Source organism: Bombina bombina, chromosome 11 (assembly GCF_027579735.1).
Source record: "Bombina bombina isolate aBomBom1 chromosome 11, aBomBom1.pri, whole genome shotgun sequence".
In the NCBI taxonomy this organism is placed as follows: domain Eukaryota; kingdom Metazoa; phylum Chordata; class Amphibia; order Anura; family Bombinatoridae; genus Bombina; species Bombina bombina.
This window is the reverse complement of record NC_069509.1, coordinates 128711282-128738595: the sequence shown is the minus strand read 5'-3', so window position 1 is coordinate 128738595 and position 27314 is coordinate 128711282. Positions and strand designations below refer to the sequence as shown.

The window sequence follows — 27314 nt, the reverse complement described above, 5'->3', positions numbered from 1 at the left end:
GCAGAGAGAAGCAACAATAAGGCAATCCAGCAGTTCAGGGGTTAATCAATAGAGTGGTCAGAGACAAGCAGAGTTCAGTAACAGTAAGGCAATCCAGCAGTTCCTCAAACAGAGCAACACAAAGTAGCACCCAGGGAGCACAAGACAACCTATACATGGGCAATGAGATAATTAAATGCTGGTACTTACATAGGCGCCAATCCGTGCCAAGGAGGGCCCACAGGTGATCCGGGCCATCATCAGAAGCGAGACTCGACGTGCAGTGATGACATCAATGCCGCACGCCCACAACTGCAGCAACCATGGCAAGGGCCATGGGAAGAGAAAGTCGACACAGAGCGGCGTGACAGGTTCTGTGGGCACAACACCAGCACTGGACCATCCAAGATTAGAAAAATGTTGCTTGGTCTGACGAGTCGAAGCTCCTAGTGCATGATGTTTATGGCAGGCTCCAAATTTGGCGAAAACAGAATGAATCCATGGACCCGTCATGTCTGATGAAAACTGTGCAAGGTGGTGGGGGCGGTGTCATGGTGTTGGAAATTATTTCCTGGCACATGTTGGGTCCATTGATACCCCTAAATTCCCGTCCGAATGCCACAGCGTATGTAAACATTGTTGCTGACCAAGTGCATCCATTTATATTGACAGTTTATCCTCAGGCAGATGGTTACTTCCAGCAGGATAATGCGCCGGTGCACAAAGCCCGCATCACTATGGGATGATTCCTGGAACATCACAATGACTTTTCGTTTCTGCAGTGGCCATCTGTCCCCGGATCTCAATCCTAATGAACATCTTTGGGATGAGCTGGAAAGGGCTATGCCCTGCAGGCCTACACCTCCGTCGAATCTCCAGTAGTTGCATAACACAATACCTCCACAACATTTACAGCATCTTGTTAAATCCATGCCTAGACTAATTCAGGCTGTTTTGAAGGTAAATGAGGCTAAACAGCTGCCCAGATGCGCTCAGATGGAAAAACAGACCTGCTCAGTAGAGCACAGAGGGCGGGTCTGAAAAATCCTATTTTTTTAATAAAAATTCAATATTATGTTATATAAAGCTAGCACTAATATAATGTTATATGTGCAGAATTATATAACATTATTTTCTAGGTTTACTGGCCCTTTAATGTGTTTCCAGTGACTTGTTATACCAGCTGCAGTGTATAAGAGGTATGAGAAAGTGGTTCCTTAGGTTTAGTTTTGTATATGAAATAGCTGGTTTTGTTCTTTGAAACTACAACTCATTTAAATGGGTTCAGCTTGCAGGGAAATAAGATTTATTTTATCACTTTCTGAACGCATACATGCTTCTTTATATTATCTCTGTCTGTATACCAAAGGTCAATACTTAGGACCTGATGACCAAAGGATTCTCCAGCTCAGAGAGAAATTGTAGTTCAGACATCACAGGGGCTAAACTCACTGAATGCTGCAAGATCTCTCTCATTTCAGTATATGAAGGAGAGACAAGCCCAGTCTAATATAGCACTACATTATATGAGAGTTGTATTACATTTACACATTCTGCATTGTATTTTATATTACTTTAAACTTCAGATTGGGTCCTTTCATTATTACTACATTTAAGTTTTGCACTTTCTATTTTATATTTTAATATATTTAGCTTTAGATACAGCAGTGATTTTACAAATTCTGATTATGTTTTAAAAATGTCTGTGTTACTTTAACAAATTAGGATAATTCTTTGTATATTTCTGTGTATCTTTTACAAATGACATTGCACTTTGTATTTGCTCCATTGTAAAACTAAACTGACAGTTTTAGAAAGTGGGAGGAACAGGGAAGTTCCCTTGGCTGAACAGGGGATTTACTAGGGTATGTCTGAAGCTCTCTCACAGTTCCTGTGAAATGATGTAAGCATTTTAAACAAGCTGGTCTCATTGATTTATCTTGCCAGCTGTATGCAGGTGAAATTTGCTCAAAATTCACAATACACTTATTATAACTAACAGAAAAGTAAAATATACTAAAATATAGACAAAGGCAAGTTAAAATGTAGTGAAAACATTTAGTTTATTTTTGTATTTGATGCCAACTGAGCCTTTAAATCACCTCCAGGTGTTCTCCAGTTACCTTTTCTCTATCATGTGAAATTTTGTATACCAGAGAGCTTCATTACTTTCTACGGAAGGAATCACTCATTTCTCTGGAACTTCCAGGTTCCAACCTTTTTCTTAGAAAATTCAGTGAGTTCAGCCCCTGTAAAGTCTGCACAATAGTTTTTTCTCCAAATTATAGAATGTTTTATTATCTTGCCCATAGAAAGTAATTAGGCTTTCTGGGAAACTAAAACGGAGACACTTTTTCAGTTTAATTTTAAATAGAGAAATGCAAAGTGCAATGTAACTTGTAAAATATACATATAAATATACAGAGTATTATCCTAATTTTTTAAAGTTACACAGAAACTGTGAAAGCATAATAAGAATTTGTAAAAAATTGCTGTATACAAAATAAAATACAAAATAGAAAGTGCAAAGTGTAATTGTAATAAAGTTTAATCTGAAGTGTAAAGTAATATAGAATACAAAGCACAAAGTGTAAATGCAGCAGAACTTTTAAGCCATTCAGTGATATATTACACTAGGCTTTGTCTCTCCTTCACATTAAAAAATGCAGGGAATGCCCCTTGGAGAAGTATAGCAAAATCTGTCTTGGGAAAATTTCACTAGGGATCTCGCAATGCTGGAGGATCATTTTAGATCATCTCACCTGAGTGGAGAGCTTTCGATCAACAGGCGTTTAGAGAGAATAATTGAAAATTAACATTTAATTACTTATCTTTCCTACCTCCCACTGGGAGTATAACATCTTCTGCTGTTACACCACATTTTTATAGCCAATACTTGAGTATAGAAACTTTCTGTATAAATCGGGATAGCACAGCTATTTCAAACACTGATATAAAGGTAAATATGTTTGTACATAATTTAATATACTCCAGCAGGAAAAATTTGATCATTGTGAACAAAATAAAGGGGAGAAAAATCTGAGGTACACTCACTGTACCTTTGTTTTTGTAATATGCAAGCCCATGAAATGGATCAAAATAGCTGCAGCAATACTGGGTACAACAAATGATAATCGAAGGTGCTTGATTGTAATACATTTATTACATACATAACAGTTACATTTTATTCATGTCACAAGGGAGAGAGAGAAAGCAGAAAGGGATATTCACACAGCTGTCTTTACATAATGCCATTCTTATGACCAGAAGACAAACAACATTGCGAAGTTTACAAGCCTTGAAGAGACATTTAAGATTATCCCCTTGTGACACATACTGGTATTTTTTTGTACATATGTCACAGCTGCAGAGATCATTACTAGAGTCAAGCAATTTACACCTTGTTGGTTGGTAATAATGTGCTTTTGTTCACCTCTGCTCTGCTAGAGGAGGCTGGAACATGATATATTACAATCTCCTCTGGCACAGCAGGAGTTAAGGAATTACATGCAATCTAGGGAAAATAGCACTTCTGGATTTATTTTTAGTGCCAGCCCTATTATTAATAATTGAATTACTATTCTTAAATATTCATTAGGTGAACTTAGAAGCTTTGGCTTTTTTTATAGTTGAAAATTAAAATAATACATACTGTGTTTACCTGCTTAAGTTCTGAATGACTGTAAATCTGTAAATTTGAAACCTGTAGTTTAAACAAAAAAAAAACATGATCACAAGAAGTATCCTTCTGTGCTAGAGTCCCAGGGGTCAGCAACCTTGGCTCTCCAGATGTTTTGGAACTACATTTCCCATGATGCTAAGACATTCTTTAGGCTGTCTAAGCATCATGGGCAATTTAGTTCCAAAACATTAGGAGAGTCAAGGTTGCTGACCCCTGTGCTAGACCGATAAAAAACATTCTCCAACCTAATAGCAAATGGAAATATAGGGCCAATCATTTTACCATAGTTAATATATTTTAGTATCACATAGAGTTATCAGTTTCAATAATGACCAACTGTGTCAAAGCTGCAATTCCAAAAAGGTCAACCATGCATTGGAAAATTGGATGAATAATATGTAACCAAATGTATGTGTGTATTGTGTTTGCAGAGTTTTGCATTGTGTGGAGTTATGTTACAAACGTAGTATGACTACAAAATTATATAACATATATGCGGCTGATCAGTTTGTTTAAAATTCAAAAGAGCTTTTTAAATAGTAAAATGGAAGTGAATGTAAGACCTCATTCACTGACAATTCTTTATCAAAACAAAAAGATAAAAATGTCCTTCTGTGTCCAACACCAACATATAACATCTTCAATACCATAGGGACCGGTGAGAGTGCATTAGAGTTCCCTGTGAGATTGAAAAGGTAAGTAACCCATCTTCCTTACCACAGTCACAAATTATGTTTTGTTCCAGGAATGAAGAAAAAAAAAGTTTTTGGTGCAGAAGAAAAGCAGCAAGACATCCTGTTTTGGTTCAACCAAGCTTGAAGCAAGTGGGGGGATAGTCTACTAAAAATAGATGCTGAGTAGGTTGGTGGTTATATGCATTGGGAGTATTAAGCAGCATGGGCCAAATAGATTATCTGGTGCGAGATCCAAGCTCTAGTTTGGTTGTTCCATTGGTAGAAGGGATGCTGGAGGCAGGATTCGCATCTTGGCATTCTGGGAAGAGGAAGTGGATACATGTCATTCCGGGACATAGGAGACTTGCCACACAATAATGTGACTTCTCTCAGCCTTAGAAAGCACTGGTTTGGCCTGGTTTTCACTGTCACTAGAGGGTTCTTCTGTCTCATCATCTTCTCCATCCCCTGCACAAAAAAAATAAAAATAAAAAAAGAGTCATAAAAAGAGTTAATTTCTTTACACAGTTCCATGAACGGGGGGTTCTAGGCCTTAAAAATACAGGGGTGTTAATAAAGACTATATGTCAAGGATGTTTTCCCTTTGCAGTAACCCCTTTAAGCAAAACTATGTGAATGCCTAGGCTTTAGCATATATATATATATATATATATATATATATATATATACTGTATATATATATATATATATATATATATATATATATGTGTGTGTGTGTGTTATCAGGGCTCAAAATTTAAAGTAATAAGCTACTAGACAGGACAAAATGTTACTCGCCACCTTTAATCCCACCCACACCACACCCACTACTTAACCCCCTCTTTGCATATGTTTAGCCATTGTGAAACATTTTGTAATATTATTTTTATTTGATACCATAAAAAAAAATGCTACATACAGTAATAAATTAACAAAAATAAGTTCATAGCAGCTAGAAACATCAACTAGAGGTTCTGGGGAAAACAACAGCTGGACACAAAAAAAAGGAAGTGGTTAAACATAGAGAGTGCGAACAGTCATAGAAGGTCATAGCAGACCTGGAGATTGTTTCTTTAATAATTATCTTCTCTCCCCTCTCACTCTCAACTATCTTTCTCAACTCCTTCCTCTCTTTAATCTCTCTTTTTACCCTCTCCCTTTTCTCTCAGGCCATATCTTTTCTATTCTAGATACAACAACATTTAAAATTATGGGGGGGGCAAAAAGTAAGTTGAAAATGCTTGACTAAGCATAAAATATAGAGAAAATAATGCATTGTGTAGTACATATACAAATCTAGACAAGCCAGAAGGCTTGTTTATCCCACAGAAAACCTCTAAATTACATAGACCTAGATTTGGAGTTTGGCGTTAGCCGTGAAAACCAGCGTTAGAGGCTCCTAACGCTGGTTTTAGGCTACCGCCGGTATTTGGAGTCACTCAAAATAGGGTCTAACGCTCACTTTTCATCCGCGACTTTTCCATACCGCAGATCCCCTTACGTCAATTGCGTATCCTATCTTTTCAATGGGATCTTTCTAACTCCGGTATTTAGAGTCGTGTCTGAAGTGAGCGTTAGACATCTAACGACAAAACTCCAGCCGCAGGAAAAAAGTCAGTAGTTAAGAGCTTTCTGGGCTAACGCCGGTTTATAAAGCTCTTAACTACTGTACTCTAAAGTACACTAACACCCATAAACTACCTATGTACCCCTAAACCGAGGTCCCCCCACATCGCCGACACTCGAATAAATTTTTTTAACCCCTAATCTGCCGACCGCCACCTACGTTATCCTTATGTACCCCTAATCTGCTCCCCCTAACACCGCCGACCCCTGTATTATATTTATTAACCCCTAATCTATCCCACTCAACGTCGCCTCCATCTGCCTACTTATTAACCCCTAATCTGCCGACCGCAAAGCGCCGCCACCTACGTTATCCTTATGTACCCCTAACACCGCCGACCCCTATATTATATTTATTAACCCCTAATCTGCCCCCCTCAACGTCGCATCCACCTGCCTACACTTATTAACCCCTAATCTGCCGAGCGGACATGAGCGCTACTATAATAAAGTTATTAACCCCTAATCCGCCTCACTAACCCTATAATAAATAGTATTAACCCCTAATCTGCCCTCCCTAACATCGCCGACACCTAACTTCAATTATTAACCCCTAATCTGCCGACTGGAGCTCACCGCTACTCTAATAAATGCATTAACCCCTAAAGCTAAGTCTAACCCTAACACTAACACCCCCCCTAAGTTAAATATAATTTACATCTAACAAAATTAATTAACTCTTATTAAATAAATTATTCCTATTTAAAGATAAATACTTACCTGTAAAATAAATCCTAATATAGCTACAATATAAATTATAATTATATTATAGCTATTTTAGGATTTATATTTATTTTACAGGTAACTTTGTATTTATTTTAACCAGGTACAATAGCTATTAAATAGTTAAGAACTATTTAATAGCTAAAATAGTTAAAATAATTACAAAATGACCTGTAAAATAAATACTAACCTAAGTTACAATTAAACCTAACACTACACTATCAATAAATTAATTAAATAAACTACCTACAATTACCTACAATTAACCTAACACTACACTATCAATAAATTAATTAAATACAATTCATACAAATAAATACAATTAAATAAACTAGCTAAAGTACAAAAAATAAAAAAGAACTAAGTTACAAAAAATAAAAAAATATTTACAAACATAAGAAAAATATTACAACAATTTTAAACTAATTACACCTACTCTAAGCCCCCTAATAAAATAACAAAGCCCCCCAAAATAAAAAAATGCCCTACCCTATTCTAAATTACTAAAGTTCAAAGCTCTTTAACCTTACCAGCCCTGAACAGGGCCCTTTGCGGGGCATGCCCCAAGAAGTTCAGCTCTTTTGCCTGTAAAAAAAAACATACAATACCCCCCCCCCAACATTACAACCCACCACCCACATACCCCTAATCTAACCCAAACCCCCCTTAAATAAACCTAACACTAAGCCCCTGAAGATCTTCCTACCTTATCTTCACCCTGCCAGGTTCACCGATCCGTCCTGAAGAGCTCCTCCGATGTCCTGATCCAAGCCCAAGCGGGGGGCTGAAGAGGTCCATGATCCGGCTGAAGTCTTCATCCAAGCGGGAGCTGAAGAGGTCCATGATCCGGATGAAGTCTTCATCCAAGCGGGAGCTGAAGAGGTCCATGATCCGGATGAAGTCTTCTATGAACTGCATCTTCAATCTTCTTTCTTCCGGATCCATCTTGCAGACCTCCGACGCGGAACATCCTCTTCTCCCGACGCCTACTAGCAGAATGACGGTTCCTTTAAGGGACGTCATCCAAGATGGCGTCCCTCGAATTCCGATTGGCTGATAGGATTCTATCAGCCAATCGGAATTAAGGTAGGAATATTCTGATTGGCTGATGGAATCAGCCAATCAGAATCAAGTTCAATCTGATTGGCTGATCCAATCAGCCAATCAGATTGAGCTTGCATTCTATTGGCTGATCGGAACAGCCAATAGAATGCGAGCTCAATCTGATTGGCTGATTGGATCAGCCAATCGGATTGAACTTGATTCTGATTGGCTGATTCCATCAGCCAATCAGAATATTCCTACCTTAATTCCGATTGGCTGATAGAATCCTATCAGCCAATCGGAATTCGAGGGACGCCATCTTGGATGACGTCCCTTAAAGGAACCGTCATTCGGCTAGTAGGCGTCGGGAGAAGAGGATGTTCCGCGTCGGAGGTCTGCAAGATGGATCCGGAAGAAAGAAGATTGAAGATGCAGTTGATAGAAGACTTCATCCGGATCATGGACCTCTTCAGCTCCCGCTTGGATGAAGACTTCATCCGGATCATGGACCTCTTCAGCTCCCGCTTGGATGAAGACTTCAGCCGGATCATGGACCTCTTCAGCCCCCCGCTTGGGCTTGGATCAGGACATCGGAGGAGCTCTTCAGGACGGATCGGTGAACCTGGCAGGGTGAAGATAAGGTAGGAAGATCTTCAGGGGCTTAGTGTTAGGTTTATTTAAGGGGGGTTTGGGTTAGATTAGGGGTATGTGGGTGGTGGGTTGTAATGTTGGGGGGCGGGGGGTATTGTATGTTTTTTTTTACAGGCAAAAGAGCTGAACTTCTTGGGGCATGCCCCGCAAAGGGCCCTGTTCAGGGCTGGTAAGGTTAAAGAGCTTTGAACTTTAGTAATTTAGAATAGGGTAGGGCATTTTTTTATTTTGGGGGGCTTTGTTATTTTATTAGGGGGCTTAGAGTAGGTGTAATTAGTTTAAAATTGTTGTAATATTTTTCTTATGTTTGTAAATATTTTTTTATTTTTTGTAACTTAGTTCTTTTTTATTTTTTGTACTTTAGCTAGTTTATTTAATTGTATTTATTTGTAGGAATTGTATTTAATTAATTTATTGATAGTGTAGTGTTAGGTTAATTGTAGGTAATTGTAGTTAGTTTATTTAATTAATTTATTGATAGTGTAGTGTTAGGTTTAATTGTAACTTAGGTTAGTATTTATTTTACAGGTAATTTTGCAATTATTTTAACTATTTTAGCTATTAAATAGTTCTTAACTATTTAATAGCTATTGTACCTGGTTAAAATAAATACAAAGTTACCTGTAAAATAAATATAAATCCTAAAATAGCTATAATATAATTATAATTTATATTGTAGCTATATTAGGATTTATTTTACAGGTAAGTATTTATCTTTAAATAGGAATAATTTATTTAATAAGAGTTAATTAATTTCGTTAGATGTAAATTATATTTAACTTAGGGGGGTGTTAGTGTTAGGGTTAGACTTAGCTTTAGGGGTTAATACATTTATTAGAGTAGCGGTGAGCTCCAGTCGGCAGATTAGGGGTTAATAATTGAAGTTAGGTGTCGGCGATGTTAGGGAGGGCAGATTAGGGGTTAATACTATTTATTATAGGGTTAGTGAGGCGGATTAGGGGTTAATAACTTTATTATAGTAGCGCTCAGGTCCGCTCGGCAGATTAGGGGTTAATAGGTGGAGGCGACGTTGTGGGGGGCAGATTAGGGGTTAATAAATATAATATAGGGGTCGGCGATGTTAGGGAAGCAGATTAGGGGTACATAGGGATAATGTAAGTAGTGGCGGTTTACGGAGCGGCAGATTAGGGGTTAATAATAATATGCAGGGGTCAGCGATAGCGGGGGCGGCAGATTAGGGGTTAATAAGTGTAAGGTTAGGGGTGTTTAGACTCGGGGTACATGTTAGAGTGTTAAGTGCAGACGTAGGAAGGGTTACCGCATAGCAAACAATGGGGCTGCGTTAGGAGCTGAACGCGGCTTTTTTGCAGGTGTTTGTTTTTTTTTCAGCTCAAACAGCCCCATTGTTTTCTATGGGGGAATCGTGCACGAGCACGTTTTTGAGGCTGGCCGCTTTGCGTAAGCAACTCTGGTATCGAGAGTTGAAGCTGCGTTAAATATGCTCTACGCTCCTTTTTTGGAGCCTAACGCAGCCTTTATGTGGACTCTCAATACCAGAGTTATTTTTATGGTGCGGCCAGAAAAAAGCCGGCGTTAGTTTTTCGGGTCGTTACCGACAAAACTCCAAATCTAGCGGATAGTTTCCAATGCAGCAGAGGATTCTGGGTACGATATGCAAATGAGGTTCACAGTGACACACTTTTTTACTTCAATCTGCTTTTACGCAGACTCCTTTTACACCAAAGCATCGCTGTTCACACAGCTTATAAGCTTGGCTAGGGTTATAGTACAATGATTCAGAACCATCCCAGGACAGCCTGTTTCGTGGTGTTTGCCACTCAACAGCTGGGAGTAGGTTTGAGTGAGTCACTGTGAACCTCATTTGCATATCTTACCCAGAATCCTCTGCTGCATTGGAAACAATGTAATTTAGAGGTTTTCTGTGGGAAAAACAAGCCTTCTGGCTTGTCTAGATTTGTTAATGTACCACACAATGAGTTATTTTCTTTATATATTCTAGATACAAATAGGGGAGCATCTCTAAGTAATCAGTCTATTGTTTATATAAAAAACACATATTTGTTATGCAAATATCCTTTGAGGCTGTAGTTATAGTATAGTTATTTAACAGAAAATATAGACACCGTCAAAAAACAGAATTTATGTTTACCTGATAAATTACTTTCTCCAACGGTGTGTCCGGTCCACGGCGTCATCCTTACTTGTGGGATATTCTCTTCCCCAACAGGAAATGGCAAAGAGCCCAGCAAAGCTGGTCACATGATCCCTCCTAGGCTCCGCCTACCCCAGTCATTCGACCGACGTTAAGGAGGAATATTTGCATAGGAGAAACCATATGATACCGTGGTGACTGTAGTTAAAGAAAATAAATTATCAGACCTGATTAAAAAACCAGGGCGGGCCGTGGACCGGACACACCGTTGGAGAAAGTAATTTATCAGGTAAACATAAATTCTGTTTTCTCCAACATAGGTGTGTCCGGTCCACGGCGTCATCCTTACTTGTGGGAACCAATACCAAAGCTTTAGGACACGGATGAAGGGAGGGAGCAAATCAGGTCACCTAAATGGAAGGCACCACGGCTTGCAAAACCTTTCTCCCAAAAATAGCCTCAGAAGAAGCAAAAGTATCAAACTTGTAAAATTTGGTAAAAGTGTGCAGTGAAGACCAAGTCGCTGCCCTACATATCTGATCAACAGAAGCCTCGTTCTTGAAGGCCCATGTGGAAGCCACAGCCCTAGTGGAATGAGCTGTGATTCTTTCAGGAGGCTGCCGTCCGGCAGTCTCGTAAGCCAATCTGATGATGCTTTTAATCCAAAAAGAGAGAGAGGTAGAAGTTGCTTTTTGACCTCTCCTTTTACCAGAATAAACAACAAACAAGGAAGATGTTTGTCTAAAATCCTTTGTAGCATCTAAATAGAATTTTAGAGCGCGAACAACATCCAAATTGTGCAACAAACGTTCCTTCTTCGAAACTGGTTTCGGACACAGAGAAGGCACGACTATCTCCTGGTTAATGTTTTTGTTAGAAACAACTTTTGGAAGAAAACCAGGTTTAGTACGTAAAACCACCTTATCTGCATGGAACACCAGATAAGGAGGAGAACACTGCAGAGCAGATAATTCTGAAACTCTTCTAGCAGAAGAAATTGCAACCAAAAACAAAACTTTCCAAGATAATAACTTAATATCAACGGAATGTAAGGGTTCAAACGGAACCCCCTGAAGAACTGAAAGAACTAAGTTGAGACTCCAAGGAGGAGTCAAAGGTTTGTAAACAGGCTTGATTCTAACCAAAAGCCATCTCCGTGGAGATGTTGCCTGTACAACGGCAAAGAGAATGACTGGGGTAGGCGGAGCCTAGGAGGGATCATGTGACCAGCTTTGCTGGGCTCTTTGCCATTTCCTGTTGGGGAAGAGAATATCCCACAAGTAAGGATGACGCCGTGGACCGGACACACCTATGTTGGAGAAAGGGATGATGATAGTGAACTGTATATAACATATTATTTTATTTTTTTCATCATATCAAATGATACAAAAGATATTTCAATATAGATATATTATAAAAACAATTATCAATGGCACCATTCAATGCATGAGTTTGTACAAAATGTACTAATATATAGATAGAAACAGTGAGTCTTAAAACAATTAAAAAACGCAAGTATTAAAATAAAGATAAAAATATAAGAAAATATAGCACTGCTTTCCTGGCCAGGTAAGTAATCCACACAACGCGTTTCAGGACTCCATGTGTTAAACCTGATGAAGGGGAGGAGCCCTGAAACGCGTTGTGTGGATTACTTACCTGGCCATTTAAACACAGAAATGAAAGGAAAGCACACTCACCAATGCGGAAATCAATATATCCTTCCCCTCCACTTAACACCAGGACATTCTTAAGTTTTTGCGCCTCTGTTTCAGTAGAAGGTGTGCCTGGATTCTCAGACGGACTGTCCAGCACGCTGCCATTCAATGTGGCAAGAACATTACCTGATAACACATGAGAAAAAAGATCTACTTACACATAGAAAGGACTTCTTAGGTATTGTTAATACTTGCAGAGAGATTTGATTAATTTTTATTTAAAATCCAACTAAACATGGTGCAAAAATTAGTTTTTGTTATTTGTGAAACAAATAACGATTTTTAACTAAGTCTGTCTGAAATGTGTTCATTAACTAAACTAATTTATTTAATAAACTAATAAACAATGTGTTCATTTAGTTTCCCATTTAATAGCTAGGAGGAACTAAATAACCAATAAACAAATTTGGTCTTAGTTCATTAGTTTGTTTAGTTGATGAAAAAAAAGTTTAGTTAAAGGGAAATTCTAGTCAAAATAAAATTTCATGATTCCGATAGAGCATGCAATTTTAACCCCTTAACCCTTTGAGTGCTAAGCACTTTCCCACCTGGGTGCTAATATTTTCTAAGTTTTTTTTTTTTTTTTTAATTTTTGAAAAAAAATGTTTTAACTTTTTTTTGTTTTTGTACAGACCCCCAAGACTTACACTTTTAGAAAGGTTAGGCGATTACCTTTCCAACAGTGGGTCTTGGGGGTCTGTAGCTGCTTAGGTGCCTGAGATACAGGCTTCTAAGCAGCATACCCCCTCCTCCTATACTTAACATTGTTAAGTATAAATAAAGTTGCGCAGTGACGTCATCATGTCATTGCGCGTGATGTCACTGTGCATCACGTGAAGCCCCAGCGACGCCTGTCACTTTACAGGCACGATCGCTGGGGTAGGAGCGGTTAAGAGCCCCCAGATCTCCCTCAAGCTGGGAGAGTGCTCATGACGGCTCTGAGCTGTCATTAGCACCAGAGTGAGAAACTCTGTGATGGCTCAGAGCCGTCATTAGCACTCAAAGGGTTAAGGACCAACGACAGGGTACGTCCTACAAAAAAATGTCCTTAACGACCAAGGATGTACCCTGTACGTCGTTGGTTCCTTCAAGCGGTGGAAGCAATCCCGATCGCTTCCAGACGCTTTCCTGTTATTGCAGTGATGCCTCGATATTGAGGCATCCTGCAATAACAGTTTTTGGCAATCCGATGCAGAGAGAGCCACTCTGTGGTCCTTTCTGCATCGGACATCGATGGTCACGATCGTTGGTGGGTGGGAGCCGATGTGGGAGGCAGGATGGTGGCCATCTGTGGAAGTAATTAGTCAGAGGGGGCGGGATCGCGGGCGGAATCACTGGGAGCACGCACGGGTGAGTGCACGGGGCGGGAGCGGGTGGGAACCGCTAAACTATGGAACTATGGCCAAATAGTGGGAGAGAGGAGGGAGGGAATTGTGATCTAAGGGATCTGGGAGGGGGTGGGGGGGTTGGTTTTTGAGAGGGTTAAGCTACACTACAGAAAAATAGGGAAAAAAATTAAAACAACAACAACATTTTATTGTAAACTGGGTACTGGCAGACAGTTGCCAGTACCCAAGATAGCGCAAATACGGTAGAGGGGGAGAGTTAAAGAGCTGTTTGGGGGGGTCAGGGAGGTTGGGGTCTAAAGGGGATCCTACACAGCAGATTATCAGTGAAATTAGGAGCTTGGCGTTAGCCGTAAAAAGCAGCGTTGAGAGATCCCAACGCTGCTTTTTACCTAACGCTGGTATTACAAGTCTGGCAGGTAGAGGCTCACCGCTCACTTTTCTTCCGCGACTTGAGGCTACCGCAAATTCCCATACGTCAATTGCGTATCCTATCTTTTTAATGGGATTTACCTAACACTGGTATTACAAGTCTTGGAAGAAGTGAGCGGTAGACCCTCTCCTGGCAAGACTTCTACCGCATTTAAAAGTCAGTAGTTAAGAGTTTTATGGGCTAATGCCGGAACATAAAACTCTTAACTAAAGTGCTACAATGTACACTAACACCCATAAACTACCTATTAACCCCTAAACCGAGGCCCCCCCCCACATCACAAACACTATAATAAAATGATTTAACCCCTAATCTGCCGACCGGACATCGCCGCCACCTACATTATACTTATGAACCCCTAATCTGCTGCCCCTAACATCGCCGACACCTACATTATAGTTATTAACCCCTAATCTGCCGTCCCCAACGTTGCCGCCACCTGCCTACAATTATTAACCCCTAATCTGCCGACCGAACATCGCTGCTACTTTAATAAATGTATTAACCCCTAAACCGCCACACTCCAGCCTCGCAAACACTAGTTAATTTTTATTAACCCCTAATCTGCCTGCCCTAACATCGGATCAAATAGGATAACATTGGATCAGCCAATAGAATTGACCTCGCATTCTATTGGCTGATCCAATCAGCCAATCGGATTGAACTTCAATCCGATTGGCTGATTAAATCAACCAATCGGATTTTTCCTACCTTAATTCCGATTGGCTGATAGAATCCTATCAGCCAATCGGAATTCGAGGGACGCCATCTTGGATGACGTCATTTAAAGGAACCGTCATTCGTCGTGTAGTCGTCGTGCTGGAAGGATGCTCCGCGCCAGATGTCTTCAAGATGGAGTCGCTCCTCGTCGGATGGATGAAGATAGAAGATGCCGGTTGGATGAAGCCTTCTCCCGGTCCGGATGTCCTCTTCTGCCCCATCGGATGAAGACTACTGGACGGATCGGATGACCACTTGTGCCCGGCTGGGTGAAGACGGCTCAAGGTAGGGTGATCTTCAATGGGGTAGTGTTAGGTTTTTTTAAGGGGGTATTGGGTGGGTTTTAGAGTAGGGGTGTGTGGGTGGTGGGTTGTAATGATGGGGGGGGGTATTGTATTTTTTTTTTACAGGTAAAAGAGCTGATTACTTTAGGGCAATGCCCCGCAAAATGCCCTTTTAAGGGCTATTTGTAATTTAGTATAGGGTAGAGCATTTTATTATTTTGGGGGGCTTTTTTATTTTATTAGGGGGCTTAGATTAGGTGTAATTAGTTTAAACTTCTTGTAATTTTTTTTTTTTTTTTCTTTAATTTAGTGTTTATTTTTTTCGTAATTTAGTGTTTGTTTTTTTAAGTAATTTAGTTTATTGAATTTAATTGTAATTAATTGTAGGTAGTTTAGGTAATTAGTTTAATGATAGTGTAGTGTTAGATGTAATTGTAACTTAGGTTAGGATTTATTTTACAGGTAATTTTGTACTTATTTTAGCTAGGTAGTTATTAAATAGTTAATAACTATTTAATAACTATTGTACCTAGTTAAAATAAATGCAAAGTTGCCTGTAAAATAAATATAAATCCTAAGATAGATACAAATGTAACTATTAGTTATATTGCAGCTATCTTATGGTTTATTTTACAGGTAAATATTTAGTTTTAAATAGGAATAATTTTAATTTTTTTTTTAAATTTATTTAGTTTAATTTAAATTATATTTAAGTTAGGGGGGTTAGGGTTAGACTTAGGTTTAGGGGTTAATACCTTTAATATAGTAGCGGCGACGCTGGGGGTGGCAGATTAGGGGTTAATAAATGTAAGTAGGTGTCGGCGATGTTAGGGCAGGCAGATTAGGGGTTAATAAAAATTAACTAGTGTTTGCGAGGCGGGAGTGCGGCGGTTTAGGGGTTAATTTTATTAAAGTGGCGGCGATGTCCGGTCAGCAGATTAGGGGTTAATAAGTGTAGTTAGGTTGCAGCGACGTTGGGGGCAGCAGATTAGGGGTTAATAACTATAATGTAGGTGTCGGCGATGTTGGGGGCATCAGATTAGGGGTTCATAAGTATAATGTAGGTGGCGGCGGTGTCCGGAGCGGCAGATTAGAGGTTAATAGTATAATGCAGGTGGTGACGATGTCGGGGGCGGCAGATTAGGGGTTAATAAGTGTAAGATTAGGGGTGTTTAGACTCGGGGTTCATGTTAGGTGCAGACATATTTTTTCTTTCCCCATAGGAAACAATGGGGCTGCGTTAGAAGCTGGATGCTGCTTTTTTTGCAGGTGTTAGGTTTTTTTCCAGCCAGCTCAGCCCCATTGTTTCCTATGGGGAAATCGTGCACGAGCACGTTTAGCCATCTTACCACTACCGTAAGCAACGCTGGTATTGAGGTGAGATGTGGAGCTAATTTCTGCTCTACGCTCACCTTTTTGCTGCTAACGCCAGGTTTAAAAAAACCTGTAATACCAGCGTTGGCTTAAGGTAGCGGTGGGGAAAAAAGGCTTGTTAGCAACGCACCCCTGTTAACGCCAAACTCATAATCTCAGCGTTTTTTTTTTTTTAAATATAAAAAATAAAAATACCTTTTATTTTAGTACTGGCAAACTTTTTGCCAGTACTTAAGATGGCGGGGACAATTGTGGGGTGGGGGAGGAAAGAGAGCTGTTTGGGAGGGATCAGGGGGTGTGATGTGTCAGGTGGGAGGCTGATCTCTAAACTAAAGCTAAATTAACCCTGCAAGCTCCCTACAAGCTACCTAATTAACCCCTGCACTGCTGGGCATAATACACGTGTGGTGTGCAGCGGCATTTAGCGGCCTTCTAATTGCCAAAAAGCAACGCCAAAGCCATATATGTCTGCTATTTCTGAACAAAGGGGATCCCAGAGAAGCATTTACAACCATTTGTGCCATAATTGCACAAGCTGTTTGTAAATAATTTCAGTGAGAAACCTAAAGTTTGTAAAAAAGTTTGTGAAAAAGTGAACGATTTTTTTTATTTGATCGCATTTGGCGGTGAAATGGTGGCATGAAATATACCAAAATGGGCTAGATCAATACTTTGGGTTGTCTACTACACTACACTAAAGCTAAAATTAACCCTACAAGCTCCCTAATTAACCCCTGCACTGCTGGGCATAATACACGTGTGGTGCGCAGATGCATTTAGCGGCCTTCTAATTACCAAAAAGCAACACCAAAGCCATATATGTCTGCTAATTTTTTAACAAATGTGTTTCTGATGAAGCCTGCTCCTAATAAACCTTATTCATCCACTTTAAGACTCAGCTCTCCTTTTTCCTCATTCGTATGCTATTTTTTTAACAAAGGGGATCCCAGAGAAGCATTTACAACCATCTGTGCCATAATTGCACAAGCTGTTTGTAAATAATTTCAGTGAGAAACCTTAAATTGTGAAAAATTTAACTTTTTTTGTATTTGATAGCATTTGGCGGTGAAATGGTGGCATAAAATATACCAAAATGGGCCTAGATTAATACTTTGGGTTGTCTTCTAAAAAAAATATATACATGTCAAGGGATATTCAGGGATAACAGACAGATAGCAGTGTTCCAATGTAACTAGCGCTAATTTTGAAAAAAAAATGGTTTGGAAATAGAAAAGTGCTACTTTTATTTAGTGCCCTATAACTTGCAAAAAAAGCAAAGAACATGTAAACACAGTGGCGGATCCAGGGGGGGGGCAACGGGGCAATTGCCCCCCCCCCCGAGAATATACTGAGAGAGAGCTGTCCCGTTTTGAGAATTTGAGAGCCAGTCCCGACCATTTAAATGTACCGGACTGTCCCGGCAACTGTTTTGTGGGTTAAAAACTCGAGTTAACTGACAGTCTTTTGTAAATAAAGTTTGTTATTTAAAAAAAAAAAAAACAAGTCAGTTTCTCCTCCCCGTCAGCTGGCTGTGCAGTGACATCACATTTGGGGCGGGTAATGGCTGATGGCTGTGGATGTGTCTGATACCTGCGGGCAGTGTGTAACTACTGGTGTGAACTGTGAAGGTAATCAGCACCACTCCTTTTTCGCCTGATCTGCACTGTGTAAGCCAGTTATCTTAAATACACAAAGGGATTGTATTTTATAAAGCTTATTGTGTCTCTCGCGTTTTTATCCCACACCCCCAGCAATATATTTGTCCCTTCTTCATATGCAAGGAAAAATAAAGCCCCAGATAAAGTTTTCTGTTATTCTCGCAGTTACGTTGTCTGCTAAGATTCCCAAAGTCCTTTGTCTGCTACTGTTTTATTCATACAGTTTTACTTTATTCTTAACAAATTTATAATTTACATTATTCAGCATTTACCATTTATAATGTGCACTACAAAAGCCAACTTGCAAATATGCGCTTCCTAGAAAGTTATTGTTATTTATTTAGATGGGAAAATAAACTGTACAATAACATCAGGGAACTGAATGCTGCACGTAGCAAAAATGCATTCCTTGTGAACACCAGACGATGCAGAGAGCATATCACACGGTGTCCGTGTTTGAGAGGAATGCCTATTAGTCCCTGGGGTCTCATAAATCCTTTTAGATCACGGAGTTCTGAGGAGGTAAAAAAAGTCACCTATTAACTTGTTGCTGTCTTAGTTGCATTGCGTGTGAGCTGCATGTGAGATGGGAGATAGAAATGGTGGATGAATTATTAGAACAAATATGGGACATTTATGGCACTTAATTGAAGCTTTGCTATTGCAAAGCATAGCATGTGAGCACCTCAGTGAAATGTTGATAAATACAGGGGAGAGATTAATTTACTTAACCCCTAAGTGATTAACTCCTTGCTTCCAGAGATGCTGTGGTGCACAGATGCTAACCCTGTCTGGCATATGAAAGGTTAGAAATATATTGTACTCAAAATGTTTTTTCTCCCTTTAATTTTAAATCCAACTTGTACAGACCTTTATCTCTCCACAAATACAGGGAGTTGTGCAAACATAAGTAGTTTTTCTACATTCCAGTTACATGTAAACAGAATAAATGTGTAAATTCTGCTAGCTATAACTGTTAATGATCAATAATTGCTTATTGTGACCTCCCTTACTTCACCTATAACTGCTCCCTATGTCTCCTCCACTAACTTCACCTATAACTGCTCCCTATGTCTCCTCCACTAACTTCACCTATAACTGCTCCCTATGTCTCCTCCACTAACTTCACCTATAACTGCTCCCTATGTCTCCTCCACTAACTTCACCTATAACTGCTCCCTATGTCTCCTCCACTAACTTCACCTATAACTGCTCCCTATGTCTCCTCCACTAACTGCTCCTATAACTGCTCCCTATGTCTCCTCCACTAACTGCTCCTATAACTGCTCCCTATGTCTCCTCATCTAACTTATATATGGTGCTATATAGCGCTGTCTGTTTTTTGCTTATATTCTATATTCTCTGTTATCACTCTATACTGTAGTGTCCAGACTGCCAAGTAACAGCAATTATGCAATACTGTTTATTTGGGCATTCGTCTGGAACATTTTATTTAAGATTATGACCCTGCTTTTATTATTTGATTTGAATCTATATATTTTTTGTGGCGGCGGACAGAAAATAATGAGTGCTTATAGAACAGACTATTTTATTTAACCTATCATACAGCTCTAACCTTATTTAAAAACAGTCACATTTGTCTTTCCAAATTAAAATTAAAATAGTCTGTTCTATAAGCACTCATTATTTTCTGTCCGCCGCCACAAAAAAATCTGGAAGTGCCCCTCCCGAGACCAGGCTCTGGATCCGCCACTGTGTAAACATTGGGTATTTCTAAACTCAGGACAAAATTTAGAAACTATTTTTTTTTAAAAAACAGATTTTGGGGGTTAAAGCTAGAAAAAAATTGTTTTTTCCATTTTTTCATCATATTTCATAAACAAAATTATAGTAAATTATAAGATATGATGAAAATAATGGTATCTTTAGAAAGTCTATTTAACGGCGAGAAAAACAGTATATAATATGTGTGGGTACAGTAAATAAATAAGAGGAAAATTACAGCTAAACCCAAACACCGCAAAATAAATAAGTGTAAAAATAGCCTTGGTCCCAAACGGACAGACAATGGAAAAGTGCTGTGGTCCTTAAGGGGTTAAGCAAATTTCTAATTTACTCCTATTATGAATTTGTATTAGTTCTCTTGGAATCTTTATTTGAAAAAGCAAGAATGTAAGCTTAGGAGCCAGCCCATTTTTGTTCAGCACCTGGGTATCGCTTGCTGATCGATGGCTACATTTATACACCAGGTGCTGAGACAAAAATAGGCCGGCTCCTAAGATTACATTCTTGCTTTTTAAGGTTAATTTTAATTTGACAATCCCTATAATAAAGGCATTTTGGACAAAATTAGTTGAAATGTGTTATTTGTTTCACAAACAAAACAACATATTTCCCCACATGTCTAAAGCCAGCTATCCCCATCAAGTGTCAAACTGAGTAGTAAGAGGAAATAGATGTAAATGAATGTTAAGGGGACATGAAACCCATTTTTTTTTCCATGATTCAGATAGAGAATTTTGAACAAATTTCTAATTTACTTCTATTATGTAACTAAACACATGGGTGAGCCAATTACAAATGTTATATATATGCAGCCACCAATCAGCAGCTAGTACCTAGGTTCTTTGCTGCTCCTGAGCTTACCTAGATAAACATTTCAGCAAAGGATAACAAAAGAAGGAATCAAATTAAATAATATAAGTACATTGGAAAGTTTAAAATTGTATGCTCTGTCTAAATCAAAAGAATTTTTTTTGGGGGGGGTTTCATGTCCCTATAATTAATCATGAGCAAAATCATTTCTTATATATAGAACTATAAACTGCGAGATGGGTAGATTGCAGCTATAAAACACACATTTTTTTATGACATATGCAATATCAGCTCTCACCTGGCACAGATACAAAGAACTTGACAGCATCTCGATGACCGTGAAAACAGAGCTGGGCTTGGGCCATGGAGCAATATGGGATGAAGCTGCCCGCCGTCTTGTCACTGGTCTCATCGCTGTACACATGGATGACACCTCCAGGCCGTGTTCCCTCTCCAGACGTAGGAGAAGTCTTATTGGCTGAGGACACAGATGAGGGTTTAGCGGTGGAATCATATGGATATTATAATTCAGTAGCATTTTTATATAATTGACTAAATGGGTGTGAATGTAGGATTAGGAGGGTCACTCTATAGCAGGAATGGTCACCTTCATATAAATATAACTTATATGTCTTAAGCAATAGCATTTATCCTAAGAGGGGTTACAAAGCAACGTGAGCATAACTAAATAGATCATATTTATTACTATTGTCCACTGCATATTTTTTTAACAAGTCCCTTTATTCTTAAATAAACCTTTGTAAATATTGCCAACAAATAGTATTACTGCATGTTCTAAAAAGAAAGCTGACAAACATAGGGGCCGATTTATTATGCCCCATAATTAGCCTAATGCTGCTGTTTCCGCGCGAACTTTCAGGCTCACCGGAAACAGGAGTTAAGAAGCAGCGGTCTTAACTCGTCCGCTGCCTCTGAGGCTGCGGACATCTATCCACTCGATCGCATATGATTGGGTTGATTGACACCCCCTGCTAGTGGTCAATTGGCCGCGAATCTGTAGGGGGAGGCATTGCACAAGCAGTTCACCAGAACTGCTTGTGCAATGTTAAATGCCGACAGCGATGTCCGGAAGACATTGATAAATCGGCCCCAAAATGTTTTACCCTTTTATTCCTGTAAGCACAATATTCCAGGGGCATATTGTGCAAATGAAAATTTTAATTTTCACAAAATTTAAGCTTATTTGTTTCTTAAAAATGATATAAAACCGTTTCATTGTGTAATAAAAAAACACTAAGCAGTAGCTGATAATTAATAGAAACCATTACAATATGTATTATTAATAATTTTAAATGGATTTTACGTTTTATTTCTTCTTCTTTTTTTTTTAAACTTCATTTTTGCAGTGACCATTACTTTCACAGCACTACAAGAAGGCTGGGATCTCTACAGGAAGGCTTATTTACCATAATATCATAACACTTCTAGAGTAACATGAGCTTGTTTACTATTAAGTGAAAAGTAGAAACATGGAGTTAGATTTGCCCATGCACAGAAGAGGCAGAATGCAACCGAAGTTGCCAACATGTCAGCTATCTTATTTCCCTGAGGCCACTGACTACACTGAAAAATTCCAAGAAAACAAGTAAGTTGTTTGCTGTTTTCTTTACACAGTCAGTTTCTTTTTATGTTTAGTTTGATTTAACATATTTGTTTTTACTAAAGGAGCTCTATTTCATATTCCTGTACAGCAACAAAGCTTTTATTTTCTGACAGCCAAGGGTTAATAAGTCGATTTACCGAGGTTAGTTTGGTCCCAGGGGAATTAATGAGGTGTGCAGAAATTACTATGGGTTGTGCAAGAGGAGGATAAAATATATTATATGTGTTTTGCATAATCTGATGTTTGACCAGATGGGCAGCATTTTTCTAGTCTATAATGCTGCAGCGGTTGTAGTAGTATAGTTGTTAAAATGTCATCGCCAAAGTGTCAAATCAATGTCCCCATGGCTATGTTGTCTTCAGTGGCACTGACATCAGAAAGCAGAATGTTACAATCAGCTCCAACGCATTTAAGGGGTTTACCCTTAACCTAACCCTAAAGCTCAAACCTTTAATCTTAACCAACCTTCTTGCAGCAGGCTACTGAGGATGGCGAAATTTGAGTTACCCTAAGATTATCTGCAACATTGCTGCCGTTATAGTAGTAGACATGACTTGGTGGCTGAATATCAAGTTTCAAATAAGTCTGTAAAATAAACCTACCCAGCTAAGTAATGGTTTATTTTTATGGTGTGAGCTTTCCTTTAAATAAAAACAGAAGAGCTTTCAGTTTGACCATACAGTTTGACCATACAGCAGTGGTCGACAAATCTGTTGAAAATTTAGGAGCCAGTAGGAATATTTCAGAGCCAGATATATTTTTAGAAGCCACACAGTGGTATTTGTATATAGATATATAGAGAATAACCCAAAAATTTAGAAGCCAGGGGTAAAATTCTAGGAGACAGTGGCTTCCTGGCTCCTGGGTTTGTCGAGCTCTGCCATACAGTAAGCACTAACATTTCAACTGTTTACAGAGAAATGGAGGCTTGATTTACTTGTGCATTTTGGGTTCTGAGGTAGTTATACCATACCAAGCCACCTTGTCATTCTTACAGCTTGTTGTGCGATACCTCAATGTTTTTTTTATCTACTAAACTTAGATGTTGAATAAAACTAAAAATCCAAGTTTCTATAGACAAACCAACCACCAACATATTTCATAACAGACATGGAAAAAACACCCACTTTTTATTCAAGAGCCAAGATCATGTTGTGGCAGATGGTTTACACACAAATGGTTAAATACATTTATATTGTTATTGCAAGTTAATCTAGACTGACCTTTAAAGAAATTGCCACTGATAACTATATTTATTTATATACCTAAATGCTTGATGTAACTTTGGAGTTCCAGAACTGGAAATATTGATACAACACTACTTATATGGCTTTATCTGCTCTGTATATTAAAGGGACAGTACAGTCCAAATTCAACTTTCAGGATTCAGATAGGGCATGTCATTTTAAACAACTTTCCAAATTACTTTTATCATCAAATTAGTTTTGTGCTCTTTGCATTCTTAGTTGAAAGCTAAACCTAGGTAGGTTCATATGCTAATTGTTTAAGCCACCAATCAGCAAGCGCTACCCAGGGTGCTGAACCAAAAAATGGGCTGGTTCCTAAGCTTACATTCCTGCTTTTCTCAAATACAGATACCAAGAGAACAAAGATAAATTGATAATAGGAATAGAAATAGAATAGAAAGTTGCTTACAAATGGATGCTCGATCTGAACCATTAAAAAAAAAATTGGTTTTATATCCCTTTAACTGACTAATTGCTCATTCTAACCAATGTACGGATAATGTAAAACTATTTCCTTTCATTATATATTATGATCAGTGTTCCCTCTAAGGCCTGTTTTGTGAGCGGCCCAGCAAAGCAACAGTTAATTAGAGCAATTAGCAAACACTACACAATACAGACTGCAAGGTGTGGTTTCCTTACTAACTATTTCACTGCTGGGCCACTCACAAAACTGGCCTTAGAGGGAACACTGATTATGATTGAAGATATTTGTCAAGAAACATGACGAGTCCTGGAAGTCAAACAAAATATACAACATGCAAGTGAAATGTAAAACAATAAAAAGCAGCAACAATAAAAAAAAAAGCCTCATGGGTACCACAAAATATGAGAAGATGAGGATGAAAAAAAAAACTGTGTGGAAGGATGGGATGAGGTGAGACATCTGGAAAAAGAAAGGTCCTGAACTTACCCCTCAGCCCCAGCAGCTGGCCCCGATGAAGGACTACCGCTAGCGGAGGTTAGGAGAAGATGGAAGGTCAGGGTTATCAAAAGGAATTGAGGAGAGGGATGAAGGGAGGAAAAAGCATGGAGAACAAAAATTTAGAAATTATTGGTAGGATTTTCATTAGAAATATTTCTCTCTTGGGAATTATTATTATTCAAGGTTCTTTAAAGGAAGACTCGTCAAAATTAAACTTTAATGATTCAGATAGAGCAGGCAATTTTAAGCGACTTTCTAATTTACTCCTATAATCAATTTTTCTTTGTTCTCTTGGTATCTTTATTTGAATGTAAGCTTAGGAGCCGGGACATTTTTGGTTCAGCACCTGGGTAGCGCTTGCTGATTGGTGGCTACATTTAGACACCAATCAGAAAGCGCTACCCAGGTGCTGAACCAAGAATTGTCCAGCTCCTATGGTTACATGCAAATAGATACCAAGAAAACAAAGAAAAATTGATTATAGGAGTAAATTAGAAAGTTGCTTAAAATTGTTGCTCTCTCTGAATCATGAAAGTTTAATTTTGACTTGACTGTCCCTTTAAATGAGATTACCAAAAACATTTACAAACCTACTCACTTAAGACAAGAGTTTCACCTATCACCTCAATCTATTTTCTAACACAACGTATCTCAATCGTTTTGCCTTGTGACACTCCTGGACTCATTTTAGACTCAATGCCAATGCACTGAGCACATACCACAAAGCTATATAGGTCATCTAACCTCATGTAAAAGCTCAGATTTATACAGTAAAGTTCAAATGAAAATGTCATGATTCAGATAGAGCATGCAGTTTTAAATAAATTTCCAATTGACATCTATTATCTAATTAGCTTCGTCTTAAGGTATCCTTTGTTTTAAAGGACTCAAAGGTGAGCTCAGGAGCAGCAATGCACTACTGGGAGTTAGCTGCTGATTGGTGGTAGTACACATATGCCTCATGTCATTGGCTCACCAGATATGCTCAAATAGCTCCCAGTAGCTGCGTTGCTGCTCCTTTAACAAAGGATACCAAAAGAATGACGCAAATTTGATAATAGAAGTAAATAGGAAAGTTGCTTTCAATTGTATGGTCTATCTGAATCATGTCCCTTTAACTGAATAGAATTAACAAGCTGTCGTATGCTCACATATTGCATTACCCTTTTAAACCATATTTAAAGGGACATGATACCCTAATATGAAATCAGTTGAAAGTGCTGCAGCATATCTGTAAAAAGTTGACTAGAAAAGGAAGAGATATAGGAGGCGATTTATATTGCTGTGAATGCTTAACATTAGTTAAGAAGTAGCGGTCATAAGAACGCTGCTCCTTAACTCGTCCGCCACCTCTGAGGTGTCATGATTGACACCCCCTGCTAGCAGCTGATTGGTCGTGAATGTGCAGGGGGCGGTATTGCACAAGCATTTAACGAGAAATGCCTGTGCAATGATAAATGCCAACAGCGTATGCTGTCGACATTTATCGATGTGCGGCGGACATGATACGCTACAGAGGATCATGTCCGTCCGCACAATGTTAAATCGGCTCCTTTACCGCAAAATGTCCTCAGTAGCCACTTCCCATTGTAAAGGGGCACTTGCTTTGCCCCTAGGACTTACAAAAGAACATGCATCTGCCATATGTAGGCTCAGTCACTTTATTTCCCTACTCAGTTTAAGGAAGTTTACAATGAAACCTCAAAAGACTGTGGTAACATCCCACAAAGATCACAGCAAAGCAAATGTGAACTCAGCAGTGCTGATGCTGATTGGCTGTTTTTTTTTCACCGAGCAGATAACATTAAAAATAATAGCTAAGGGATAACTGCTCTCAATGCACTTACTGTGATGAGCTGAGTAGATGTTAAGGTAAAATATGTTCCCTTTTTTACAAGTAGATATTCATGCTATATTTTCTAGCCAGCTTTTAACAGATATGCTGCATCATTTTCATGTGAGTTAGCATATGGGTAACATGTCCCTTTAAGTATCTCTCAAAGGGCCGATGATCAAAAACTTGTCGGCATAGAGAGAAATCATCCAAAACTGTGAGCATTATATTTTAATGTAGGTGTCTCTCCTTCACATCAAGAACTCTGCATAGCTAGATAAACAGCTCTTAAAGGGACACAAAGACCCATTTTTTTCTTTTATGATTCAGTCAAAACAGGTAATTTTAAGCAACTTTCTAATTTACTCCTATTATCAATTTAAATTCATTCTCTTGATATCTTAATTTGAAAAATCAGGAATCTAAGCATAGGAGCTGGCCCATTTTTGGTTCAGAACCTGGGTATCGCTTGCTGATTGGTGGCTATATGTATCCACCAATCAGCAGGCGCTACCCAGGTGCTGAACAAAAAATTAACCTCCTAAGCTTTGCATTGCTGCTTTCAAATAAAGATACCAAGAGAACAAAGACAATTTGATAATAGGAGTAAATTAGAACATTGTTTAAATTGCAAATTTTATCTGAATCATAAAAGAAAAAAATTGGGTTTAGTATCCCTTTAAGCTTAAATTTGACTTTCTAAAATTCTTTGAGGGACCTCACAGTACTTGCGAGAAGTTTTAGATCTTCTCATCGGAGCGGAGAACTTTAGATCATTGGGCAAAAATCTTCTAATCACCTCAAGTCATAATTTGATGTTATACCTAGTAAGGTGCTACAACAAATTAGTGTGTTTAGACACCCTGGGTAGAAAATCACTGCTCTGAAGAAATATTTAATTACATACAATAGGTAGCTGCTAACCTGGGTTATGGTATCACTTACTCTCTGTGAGTGGGATAGAGATGACCACCCCATTTCCGGTTCCTACCCAGAGACGATTGCCAGCGATCAGCAATGCTGTGATTCGTACAAATGAGAAGCCCAACTTGCCCGTTCCTGTCATTTACAAACCAAAATGA

The 27314-nt window shown here is 38.8% G+C and overlaps 1 protein-coding gene and 1 long non-coding RNA gene across 2 annotated transcripts in view; one reads left to right on the top strand and one right to left on the bottom strand.

The window, feature by feature from the left end:
- Nucleotides 1-3878: 3878 nt before the first annotated feature.
- Nucleotides 3879-27314, bottom strand: part of MAPK8IP3 (mitogen-activated protein kinase 8 interacting protein 3) — a 248606-nt gene continuing 225170 nt past the window's right edge. Inside the window, exons 27-31 of the mRNA XM_053695247.1 lie at nucleotides 27178-27291; nucleotides 24387-24425; nucleotides 20901-21080; nucleotides 12214-12357; nucleotides 3879-4803 (exon numbers count right to left, since the gene is read on the bottom strand). Coding sequence (XP_053551222.1) covers nucleotides 4679-4803; nucleotides 12214-12357; nucleotides 20901-21080; nucleotides 24387-24425; nucleotides 27178-27291 — 602 coding nt within the window. The 3' untranslated portion in view covers nucleotides 3879-4678. The remainder of the gene's footprint in view (nucleotides 4804-12213; nucleotides 12358-20900; nucleotides 21081-24386; nucleotides 24426-27177; nucleotides 27292-27314) is intronic.
- On the top strand, nucleotides 17970-21380 carry LOC128642472 (uncharacterized). Its single transcript, XR_008399660.1, has 2 exons — nucleotides 17970-18055; nucleotides 20894-21380. It is a non-coding gene; the product is annotated as an uncharacterized LOC128642472 (long non-coding RNA).